At 39.2% G+C, this 13,118-nt stretch overlaps 1 protein-coding gene across 1 annotated transcript in view; it reads right to left on the minus strand.

Annotated features, from left to right (window-relative positions):
* The window catches only part of htr2cl1 (5-hydroxytryptamine (serotonin) receptor 2C, G protein-coupled-like 1), a 100,610-nt gene that overhangs the window by 3,273 nt on the left and 84,219 nt on the right, over window positions 1–13,118 (minus strand). Inside the window, exons 3-4 of the mRNA XM_082149232.1 lie at window positions 8,481–9,160; window positions 5,371–5,530 (exon numbers count right to left, since the gene is read on the minus strand). Of these exons, the coding sequence (XP_082005358.1) occupies window positions 5,371–5,530; window positions 8,481–8,945 (625 nt within the window). The 5' untranslated portion in view covers window positions 8,946–9,160. The remainder of the gene's footprint in view (window positions 1–5,370; window positions 5,531–8,480; window positions 9,161–13,118) is intronic.

Genomic DNA, 13,118 nt, shown 5'->3' on the forward strand with positions numbered 1-13,118 from the left:
CGACTACAAACGTGATATTGATTTTTATAAAAAAAATTTGATTTTAAAAACATCTTTGAACTGCCACTCTGCAATGCAAAGATGAATTTTGTTCATTCTTGCCCAGCTTTGATCTTGACTTTATCTCAGTTTAGGTGGTCTTGACTACAACCTGTAATACAAAATGTCAGGCTTCAATTGATACGCTTTTAGGTGACAGAAGTGGCAAAATGAAAACATTCCTCAGAAAGGACACGCTGTAATGCAGGGTCAGATACTCTTACAGCAAGGTTTACAGGTCTGAAGGGGCATGTCTGAGGGTTCGGAAGACATTAGCGCCACACGAGGTGTGAGTCATTGTCAATTTAACATTTTATTGAAGCCCAGGGAAAAAGCAGGCACTCCAATCATTGGCTGAATGAGACTGGTCCGAATCCAGACAGCATTTTAGAGCTCAGAACACCTGAACCGGAGATGAGGGAAACGTCTGATGCCAAGTTAGCGAAATTAATGATAATAGAGTTCTCTGCCAGCATGGGATCAGCAAGTGTTCTGACACAGATGGCAAGTGAGGGGTTTCCTCTCCTCGTTTATTTGTCCGTATCGTCTGTTTTTCCCATTCAAGTTCTGCTGTCCACAGCACATGCAATTACACTGGCCCTAAATGAGAGGAAATCTGTGAGGTTACAGATTACGGGGTTAAAAAAGGGGCAAGAGAAAAAGACAAAGTGGGATAAAGAGAGGCAGAAGAGGAGAGGCAGAAAAAAAAGACAAACAGTGTTAATAACTAAAAATAATTAACAGGGTATGGGGGGCAAACATTTAATAAACACTTTAATAAAGGCCTTCTGAAGCGAAGTGAAGCATTTGTGTAAGAAAAATATCCATATTTAAAACTTTCTCGACTAAAATAACTAGCTTCTGGCAGACAGCCGTACGCATCAATTTACGGCGATAGAGTAACCCTTGACCTTGGCGCACAACGTAATGACGAACACGGAAGCGCAGAGGATAGAGAAAAACAAAACACCAGTCACGAATTAGAAGTCTAAAACGAAAATTTTTGAAGAGAAATGTCGGAGGAGCTTGAGTTTGTTGCACAGCCCTGTTTGTTTGAACTGCGAGAGGCGTCAAAGCTTACGCTACTCCTACAGCCTACATCATACATCATCAAGTGTTACTCTCAAGTAACTCAAGTTAACTCGAATAGGCCGTGGCAGCGCACACACTACATATATATAATGCTTTCAAACGCTTGAGTGAGGACTGCTGTGCCAGCCCTTGTAATTACCACAGGAAAAGCAAATATCCCGCAAATGGGAGAAATCGAAACTACACTGTCGGACAGCGCTACACTTAAGTGCAATAGAAAACAACTGCAACACTTATCAGACACGACTATTATTCATAATAGGAACGTGTGTAATTAAAATACAGATTATTGTGAAGGGTAAAAATTTTAAATAGGCAGAGAATCGAAAATAGTCCGACCTAGTGGCAAATAGTAAACTAAACAACAACAGAACTGGTTATTAAGCAAAAAACACTTACGCGCTCTTGCTGTGTTCACCGACTGACATATAAACAAGCATAAAAACTCTTAACTCGGTATTTAGTTAAAGCACCTTATAACCACAGTAAATAACCACAGTAAAGTGTGGTGGTGGCAGCATCATGCTGTAGGGGAGTTTTTCAGCGGCAGGGACTGGAGGACTTGTCAGAGTAGAAGGAAAATATAAGTTAGCCTTATTGAAACCTAGTCCGGAGCATTCAGAACCTCTGACAGGGCAGACGGTTCACCTTCCGACAGGTCAATGACCCTAAGCACACTGCTAAGGAAAAGCAAGAGTGGCTTATGGACAACTCTGTGAATGTCTTTGAGTGGCCCTGCCAGAGCCTGGGCTTGAATCCAATTGAACATCTTTTGAAGAAACCTGAAAATATCTGTTCACCGATGGGTCCCCATCCAACCTGACAGAGCTTGAAAGTATCTGAGGAGAAGAATGGCAGAAAATTGCCAAATGCGGATGTGCAAAGCTTGTCACATCATACCCAAAAAGAGGCTATAAAGGTACTGAGTTAAGAGTTTGAATACTTGTGCAATGTTGTGCAACTTATTTCAGTTTTTCTTTTTTAAATTGCAATGTTGTCACATATCTGTTTTTGAAGGGGTTTCTGAAAAAAATAAGGGGTCTGAATACTTTCGCAAGCCACTATATATATACATATAAACATATTACACAAAGCAATGTAATGGTTAAATTCATAGAATAAATTTAAACTATTTATAAATGAAGAGCCATCTGACATTTTCTTCTAGAATGATCATTTTTATAAAGCTTGTATATTTAAGTTAAGTAATTTCACTTAAATGACAATTAATAGGTAATTTGCATTGCCATTTAAGTGAAATTATTGAACTTAAATATACGAGCTTGAGAAAAATTATCATTCTAGAAGAAAATTTCAGATGGCACTTAAAGGCTTTTGCATCTGAACTCTTCAAATACAATAATTGAAATAATTTTGTTTGGAAAAAAAGTGGCTAGAGTTAATGTGCAGCGTAACATAAATAGAAACTTGACCTTAAAAGGCCCAAAACCACCCTTCAGACGTAAGGCATACTTGGTTTGTGAGATGTCTATCATTTCAACACCATCTGAGCGGCTGATTATCAGTATATAGCTCATCTTAAAGCTCATTCCGACTGTACTGGCTCGCTCTTTCCTTGTCCGTCTTTCTATGCTTCCATGCATGTGAGCAGGCTACAACACCAGGGGCGGGTCTACGTGGTGGCCAGGGGGGGCACCGGCCCCCCCTGAAATTCGATTGGCCACCCCAGGTGCCCCCCCTATAAGATGTCTTGTGATTGGTTCATTTTACGGCCAAATCAGTTTATAGACTCTACTGAAGTTCGCGATTCAAAGAAGTGCAGCGCCAGAGAAACAACGGTCGCAAGTTGTGAGTAAGTAACCCATCTTAAGTACACAATGATGGCCTAAGACACGAAACGAGCGGTTTGTGTGAGAAAACGAACAGTATTTATATCGTTTTTTACCTCTTGTACACATCCGGCTCTTTCCGGAGCTTGCGCAGACAGCTAGAACGCGCGCACACGTCACACACCAGGAAGCGCGCGCGCCCTCAGATCACTTGGACGTGGTTGTGTAGAGGTAAAAACGATATAAATACTGCTCTTTTTCTCACACAAACCGCTCGTTTCGTGTCTTAGGCCATCAATGTGTACTTACGATGGGGAATTGTTTAATTTGGACTTCATTGTGCATGCTCTTTGAGATAGTGATCATAGACCTGCATTATAGAGAATGGTTTGACCTAAAAATATCAAAATTGAAACTACTGCGGAAAAAAAGACACCTACATCTTGAATGCCCTTAAACATACGTAAGCTAAAACATACCAAAATTTAATTTCAAAGTGAACCATCCCTTTAACTCTGAGTTACTCAGCTTTTTTGTAAATGAGTCTGAAAGAAATGCTGAATGAAACACTGATGTTTTGGCCAAACCATTTGAATTATTACAGTGGGGGGAATTTGTTTTTATTTAATTTTTTTATTATTATTATTTGAAAGAGATTGTGAATAAAACTACTGTATATTGTAATGGCCAAACTAATTAAAAGAAAATAGTTGACATCGTTTCTGCTTCTGGGTTTTTAAAATGGCTCATTATTAAAATTGCTTTTATTTTATAAACTTGTTAGTTTTATGAAAACACAAAAAATAATAAACACTGGCTCTCAAATTTAACTTAATGGATGCAGGGATGACAAAAAACTAAATTAATCAAAAATGTGCTTTATTACTACATTTGTTTACAAGTAACTTTATTCAAGTTAAAAAAATAAAATCAGTAGGATTTACGTAATATAGGCTACTGTAGAATTTAGCTTCTTTTTTTTTTTGGTCACTGGCGGCCACCCCATTTGGAGGCAGTGCCCCAGCATGGCCCCCCCACTGAAAATGCTCTAGACACGCCCCTGTACAACACTCATCTCTCATCATAAACCCCATCTCACCATATATTTCATCCATTTTTGAGATGATGCACTGGAACATAACACCCAACTCACACAGATTAAACAGACTGAATCAAGGTCAGATGGCTGTATCTTATGAAAGTCACATACTAGCTCAATCACAAATGTAGTGCATTCCCCCCACCAAACAGACAAACACACAATCGCACACACTTTTAGACACCGTAAATGAAATGAGGAGTGTGAAATCCATCATTGTCTCAATCACTGCAGTGGAAAACTGTGTGTTTGTGTGTTGGCATAGGCGTGTCTGAGTTTATGAGCATGAGAGCATTCGTATGTGGGTGTCTGAGTGTACACATTCACACATTCTAACAGTTCATAATATTTTGCTCTGACAGCTTGCTGGTAATGGCCATCACAGGCTTACTGTTTATGACAACAAGCAGACATGCAGCAGAAGCCCTCCACTCCATCGTTATCTGTTCAATCTGTGTGCTTATGTGTTTGTGTGTGTGGGTTGGTGGGTGTATCTTTCCTTATCCTCTGGTTGTAAGACACCAAAACCCAAGAAACATGTGTGTGGCACACAAGGTTGCTGCAATTTTGTGTCAGTACAGTATATGAGAGGTTGCCTGTATACCAATGCATGCTTGAGTTTTTATTAACACTCTTTTATGTGGCCTATGTTTTGTGCATGCCAGAGCAAGGTTATCATCGTTGACTAAAATAAAACCATGTTCCTTATTCATTCGTAGAAAATCCTGGCCACAGTTTACCAATTCATCCCCTTGTTTTAGTGAAATCAAATAAAATTCTTAATTTGTTCCCCCTTTTTTACTAAACCATGGCCAAGGAGTAATAATTAGTTCCCTTGTTTTAGTTAAATCCAAAAGAGGGAACAAGTTACTACAACGTTCCAAATTCTTAAAGGGACACTTCACACATTTGCATTAAGCTTTGTATCGTTAGAAACCCAGTCATATTTTTGAATGGTTGTGCATTATTCCCTCATTTTCCCCTGAGACGGGAGAAATACGGATTTCAGTGTTGCAGTTCCTGCTTATAATGATGTAAAAATCGTCATTTTGCGTCATTCTAAGCAGGAAGTCCCATATCTTTATAGAGGGTGGAGACTACAAACGCTCGTTCCTCATTTTTCCAGGGGGTGGGACCCATTCATGCTACAGACCTATTACCGATCAGTGAGTGGGACTTCACTTGCAGAAACTAAAAGCAATATCCGCCATCTTGTTTGGAAGCTAAGCTAACAGGCGCTGTGGAGCCAGATGTGAAGTTATGACAATGGCGGAAGGTACTCAATATGATATGGAAGAAGAAGATTTCGAAAGTCTGATGCTCGAATCAGATGTTTGTGGCTATCTTTACGAGCCGCAAAAAAGCGAAGAGCAGCTGAGGCTGATGGAGGAACAGGAGGCGGCTGCTGCGGCTTCTGCAACCGAAGCAGAAGACCTGCCTGTCGCGGACGAGGAGCCCGGACTGGCTCGAGCTGGGGCGGACTGGTGGTGCCTGTGCTCTCACTGTGCGCCTACGAACACAGAGATAGAGTCCATCTACTGCAAAGAATTTCAATGATGCCAATTTCTCCTGGACGAAATCTCTGAATCAGACGAGGACACGGACGTTTGTTTTGTGAAAATTAGTGGGAGTGGCTTGCGGAGCTGTGCAATGTGGTGCATTGTGGGAGTTCCATACAAATGCGCCCTAAAGTTACTTTCTGTCTTTCCTTCGGTCAAGAAGGCAGCAAATTCGAAATTTATGTTACATTTCTACTACAAATATGACCCACTTTCAATAAAGATTAATGTTCCCACGGGTGAAATGCTCCTTTAAATTGTGGCCATGTTTTAAAGGTGCTGTATGTAATAGTCATCTTCATTTATATAGCACTTTAAACAATGTAGATTGTTCCAAAGCGGCTTTACATTGATAATAGGAAATTATATTGACACTAGGTGGTTGAAATGGGTACCACAGTCCAAATTCAAAATACTGGAGAGAGTTGCTTGCACCACCCCCTCCTCCTTAGACTCCTCCTGCCAGATTGAGGAAACACAACAGGAATGAGCGCAGTTGACAATGGAAAGCAACAAGTCTAATACTGTAAGTTGATCAGCTAATGTAATAAAATTTGGTAGTGGTTGAGGAGAGAAACCTGACATTGATTGTAAAGTGCTTTGGGTGTACAGAAGTACATAGGAAATGAGCTATATATATACATCATTCATTCACAATGTATACGTTTGAAATGTTTTATTGCCGATGCTTTTTAGGTCGGGTAAAAATTGTGATCTCTGATCTAGTTCTTTTGGTGGCTTCTCCTCAAAAAACTGGATGGGAAAGTAATCGATATTACAAAAAATAAAACAATGCAAATATTACAGAAGAGAAGGCACAAGAGACGCTGTTACTTCACCTGTGGGTATCACCTATGGGCATTGATACTTTATAAAAACCAGTGACTTTTACACTTTTCATGTCACATTTTGTAATATTTGCATTGTTTCAATTTATTGTAATATCTATTATTTTCTATTCGATTTCTGTAATATCTATTACTACATATATTGTATATAAACAAATCTAATAAAAATGATTAGAACTAAACTTTTACTAAAATTAAAATGAAAACAGAAAATATAAAAAATAAAATCTAATAAAAAAAAATAAAAAAAACCTATATCAGTGATACTAAAAAGACAGTGCCAGAGTATCTATGTGCATGCATCCATGCCAGTTTGCTCTCTCCCGCAACTAAATTGCCTCTTTTCCAATGCTCTGTTTGCTCTGAGGGTCTGCAGGATGCTGTACTGATCAATATCTCTTTGTGATCAATAACGTCCTCTCCTCTCAAACTGACAAATGCAAGCTCATCATGTGCACTATCTACAACTGACAAGCACCTAAGATCATTTAAAGCTAGTACATCTTCTGCAATCAATATGAAAGGAGTCTGAGAGATTTCGGCTAACCCACACATGTCTAGAGATTGGCGAGGCGACGCATTCTGAAAGAGCTCCCCATGGCTGAGGATATATGGACAGTGTGGCCCCATGTATGAATAGCAAGAGCCAGAAATACTCTGAAGCAGACAGCTCAGTTACTCCGAGGCGGCCGGACTGGAAAACGATCTGAATTCTGCCACAGGCAATACTTCTGTGGGCTTCTGAGCAAAGCAATGCCAAAGAAGATTCTGTCTCTCTCCATATGCCCCCCCACGGCCTGTCTCTCTCTTTCTCTTGCTCTGTGAAAGGAGATTTCACACTATACAGTGCTATAAAGCTATTAAATCTTGCCACCTCTGGCCCTTTTTATTTATAAATTTGTCAGTGTCTGTACTATACATAATTAAACTCATGTACAATCTCTCAACTAAATAAACCTAAACCCTAACTATTTTTTTTTTTCAAAATAGAAGTTATCATCTCATGAGTTTTGGTGGAAAGAGACCAATTAAATGTGTTATTTAACCAGGGTATATTCTATCGTGTCATTTGTATAATGAGCCGTGTTATTTGGAGGAGAAGGACTGCCTCGCACCAGTGAAAAAAGCCCCTGGGTTTTAAAGGGAAATGCCACTAAAGTTATATTACGGGAAGTGTGGCTTCTCGTGAGGCTATATTTTGTAGGTGATGGGGACTTTCTAATGGGATGCATTATTTTAAAGTTTCCATTTGCATTTTTATACACCTTAAAAGTCAGTGCACATTGGCTTATAGACCAGCTTGGAATATTTTAGCAATCTGTACCCACAATTATTTAGAAAATATTATGTGCATTCCTGCAAAAAGTCTGCTCTCGTGTCACACTGGCATCGTGGTGCTATCGTGAACACGCGTTGGAGATGAATATTTTGTAAATAAAGAGTTTTTTTTTTGTTGATCAAACAAATCACTCGCGTCGCTTCATAAAATTGAGGTCAAACCATTGTGTCACATTAATTACTTTTATGATGTCTTTACTACCTTTCTGGGGCTTGAAAGTGGTAGTTGCGTAGACTGTCAATGGAGGGACAGAAAGCTCTCAGATTTCATTAAAAAGATCTTCATTTATGTTCCGAAGATAAACGAATGTCTTACGGTTTTGGAATGACATGAGGGTTAGTAATTAATGACAGAAAGGGTGAACTAACCCCTTAACTCTTTACCCACAATACACCACTCCAAACTGCAAATCCTGATGACGTTGTGGAATATGAATGTGAGCTTTATGCTCAATCAGAGGTTTTCAAATTGGGTTCCCCAAGGTGTTACAGCAACCATAGAAAAATTCTGAGTAATATAGTGCTCAATGCAAATAAATAAGTAAAAAAAATTTAAAAAGACATAATTTATATTAAGAGTATCATATTATAAATATTAGATATGAATGATATTATAAATAAAACATATGTAAAACAAGTTTTCCGTATGTTCATAATATTCATAATTTTTCATAATATACACAGGTCTTTAAATGGAAATATATATCTATCTTTTTATTTCAGGAAGGAAATCTTTATATTTTAGGGTCCATGGCGTTAAATAGTTTGAAAATCCCTGCGTCAACTCACCATACAGGATGTTAATGAGCGAGATGGGCATGACCAAGATGCCGACCAGCATGTCCGCCACTGCAAGGGACCGCAGGAAGAAGTTTGTTGCATTTTGCAGCTTCTTCTCCAATGACACGGCCAAAATAACCAAAATATTCCCTCCTATTGTCAGAAAGATAATCACAAGAATTAGCAGGGCTGGCCAGTTCTTTTCCTTCATCACTTTCCTTTCGACCCCATGAGGAGAAGATGAAGATGAGGAGGGGAGATTGACGCTGTAATCGGTTCCGAAGAAGCTCTGGTTCAGGCTCACAGTGGTATTACCAGGCCAGGCCATCCAGCCAACGAGGTCTAGGGAGGATGTTGTAGAGCTAAACCCACCCACAACTGGCCCGCCAGGTGCCCCCATCCTCTGATGCCGTTTCCTGTCCCCTGTATCAATCAGAGCTCCCTCCACTCATGGCCACTGATGGCCACGTATGGGAAGACGAGTTTAGAAGTTCAAAAATGAAGAAGTGATCCACTCAAAATGCTATGTGAAGGAGAAATCCACTGCACTGAGGATATCCATAGCATTTCCTGTTCCTAGTTTCTGGCTCAGGATCTTATTCATGGAAACTGTATCTGTAAAACACAATGAGAGACACACAATACCAATGAATACTAGACAATATGAACTATAGATAATAGACATCATAAAAGACTAAAAATACACTGACTATCACTGAGAGTTGCTCAGATAAAATAATAATAGGAATCAAAGTCGCACAAAATTGAACGTTGTGCTGAATATTTACAGCACATTGTCTAAATGGTGACTGACGGCACTGTTGACTTGACTTGCTGAATTTATTTTCAGTTGTCAGTCAGAATATCATCATTGTAATATTGGAAGACGCACAAATGATCAGTTACGGAAAGATCCATCCATTTCAGGCAACCATTGGCACCCTATCTCTGTGGTAATAGAGGGTAATTGAGTTCACAAGTTCAAATGATACACTACAATCCGAATCTCTGCGAAACTACCGCACTTCGCTGTACTGGCCTACAGGGAGTCATCATAATTCACCAGATCGGAGGTTACTCGTCATTCAATTAGCTGTATTAATAACTCAAGACACCTGTCAAAGGTAATGTGATGTAATGTCATTATTATGACATTATTATATTATTACTGATGGACAAGTGGGTAATTATCACTTCATAAAGCCAGTCACGTAGCCCTAGAACCGAATGATGTCTAATAACGATGTGGGTAATTGCAGTTTTCACCCCATCAGTTAGGCTGTGCATTGTAGTAGGTGTAGACTGATGGCATGTTACGTGTGTGCCTGTGTGGGAATAACAAGTACCCACAGTGCTCTGTGCCCCACAACTAACCATGTATGCTTTAATTAGGAAAAAGCAGCTGAAAATGTGCAACGTGATGAATCTCACCACTAATACTCTGGTTTGAGAACACTGCTCCAATGGCTGTCATTCGTCATGTCTAAGTGATCAACACAACAATCGTTTAAACTTTATCAGTAAAGACTAACAGAAGAGAAGAAGATCAAAAGTACAAATCCCTAAATCACAGCTGAAATTGTCCTCTATAGACAGAAAATGTGAAATGCACAGGGAAAATATGACACGACCTGTCCCGGCTAAGAAATAGGTTTATTCACTGCAGGGGAGGGCAGTTTTCTGATATACAGACATGTTTCCCTGCATCTAAATAGAGTTCCTTAGGCGCATGCAGAGACCCCGATAGTTCACCTCTTCTCTGGAGACTTGAGATAAAGCAAATGACAGAAAAAAGTCAAACAGCCCTACAATAAAAAATTAAAATAATCACTGGATAGTCACTTTCCTGTGTACCACACACATACACATAAGCACGAGAGCATTTAAATGCAATCATATACAGGTTCAAAGAAAGTGCATAAAAGCCACAAGACTTTTTTTAAACAAATTTACAGTGAGCTTAATATGACACTCCAGGCCCCATTATAAAAGAACAGAGCATCTCCTGGGAGACATGCTGGTGGGCACAAAGAATGAACACCATGGGCTGCAATGGGCTAAGAGACCATATCAGTATTAAGCGGCTTTGAAATTGTCTAAAACTAGAAGTCTGTTTATGAACTGTAGCATTTCTGTAGTCTGTCTCACTACACAGTGACACCAAAAAGTATTTGGAGACCACACACATGTACTTTAGGGTCATTAAGTTATTAATTTATTTATTGAAAGAAATTAATCAATCCTTCTATTCAGTAAGGAAATTGATCAAAAATAACAGCTAGTTAAGACATTTATAATGTTTTATTAATCAACATTATTAAGCAGCACAACTGTTTTCAACACTGATAATTAAATCCATATAATATAATATATATATTTTTTTCATCACTTGAATATATTACATTTTAATATAGGCCTACATTAAAATAGAAAACAGTAATTATGACCGCCGCTAGCGTAGCTAGCGAAAGCGGTCATATAGGGATTGTCAAAGTTTCTTTTTTTTTTTTTTTTTTTTTGTCATCTACTGAATTTTTCGTCAACGATACCAGGGACACCGAAACACCGGGGAACATGAAATTTGGTGGGCATGTAGCCCCACTAGACTTTTACGGAAAAATTTCGTTTGGTCCCCGGGGGCCACTCCCCCCCCGCGCTGGGCCCCCCCAAACCCCAAAAATTCAGTTTTTCCTAAATAACTACCTGAACCGTGGCACCGAGGATGAAGACATTTTTATGGTATGTTGCTCTTAAGGGCCCACATCAACCTAGCCCATAATCACTCATTTGTGATTTGCGCCCCTCCCATAAAAAATGAAAATGCAATATTATTCTGCTTTAATCGCCCCTATCTTCAGTTGAGATGTTCAGAACTGCACCATATTTCATGTGTATGATTAACTTGACATCCTCTGGGGGTATGCTAAGTTTTGTAGAATTTCATCCATGGGGGGGTATAAAATAAATTCATTTATGTGCACATTTAGTGGCTGTACACTCATCGGCCTGTAGATGGTGGTGTTGAGCGAAGGGTTGCTGGTTTAGGATGATACTGTCACACACACACATGCAGGAATACCAACAAACGCAGGCATGCACACACACTGACATCCACACGCACAGACACACACCCATACACACACATACAAATCCACATGCACAGACACACACACACACAAACACACACGCGCACACACATGTACAAACGCATACATACACGCACAGACACACACACACACACACACACACACACACACACACACACACACACACACACACACACACACACACACACACACACACACATACTACTACTTTTTTTAGGTATATACATAAACACGCAATACAGCCAAATTGCTCCACGTCATTTATTTTTGTGGAAAGCCAGTGCAGGCCTGAGCGGCGGTCATATTTTGTACCGCCATGCGGTACATCTAGTTTTAAATTGTAATAATATTTCACAGTATCGCTGTGAAATAAATGCAGCTTTGGTGAGAATGAGAGACTTGTTTCAAAAACACTGAACTTTATATATCACATAAAGGTCAGAAAATTCTTTGATATTTCTTTTAGATTAATATTTTAGTTGTTCAAATACTATAGGTTCAGAGTTTAGGCAAAGTGCAAAAACGAGCCAAAACCATGCAGTTTATTGAAAAGAACACTGAACAATAAAACTCTGTTGTTATAAAGTTAACAAAGCTGATTGTGGCTCACCTGATGAGAATCCTTATCTTAGTATTTCCTCATTCTCTCTCTATTGCTCTCCCTCAAACACTCTCTTTTCCTTTCAGACACATCTTCATCTTCCATTAATGAAGTGGACGAGAGTGCACTCACAAACTAAGTGAGATTCTGCATTCCAACAATGGGTAATTAGCCTCCTCAGCAGAAGCCAATCAAGTAACTGTGCATTGGGATAAATTGGCATGAAATTGAACGACTACAGGAAACAAGGACAATGCCCAAATACCCTCCAGCATTTAATCTGGTAATGATCAGTGCTAGATTAGATTTTAGGTTCATTTGGAAAGGCTTTCATTGTGAAAATGTTACCAAAGCATTCAGAGATTCCCTTATGATCCACCAAAACAACAAATAAACATCCACATTTTCTTTTATAATAGAATGAATACAGAAACAAAATAAACCATAAAAGGAGTACAAAATATGATTCTGCCTCAGAGTGTTTTAAACTCTGAGGCACTGACCTACATGAATGTTCTCTTAGAACTGGTTGATTCATTTCATATTTGAATTGGAAAATGAGAAGCAGAAATGTTTTTACATGATGGGAATTGTGGGCAGGTGAATCTGCCAGAGGAGACTACCATTTCCTCCCACGAAGAAAAGTTTAAAAATCCTTTTACTTCCTGACAGGAGGGTTAAATATTCTCCAAAGCTAAATCTGAGCGGTGAGTATGTGTGAAATAACCATACGAAATGAATGCTGAGTAGTTAATTAGTCCTGGTGCTGTCGACAGAGATCAACAGAGACAAATGAAGAACAGAGGAAGGCATTGTGAGACTAAGATTAGATTGAGTGACTCTGACAGCATCATAAGTGAAGGAA

This window comes from Leuciscus leuciscus (genome assembly GCF_965113295.1).
Source record: "Leuciscus leuciscus genome assembly, chromosome: 2".
Taxonomy (NCBI): Eukaryota; Metazoa; Chordata; class Actinopteri; order Cypriniformes; family Leuciscidae; genus Leuciscus; species Leuciscus leuciscus.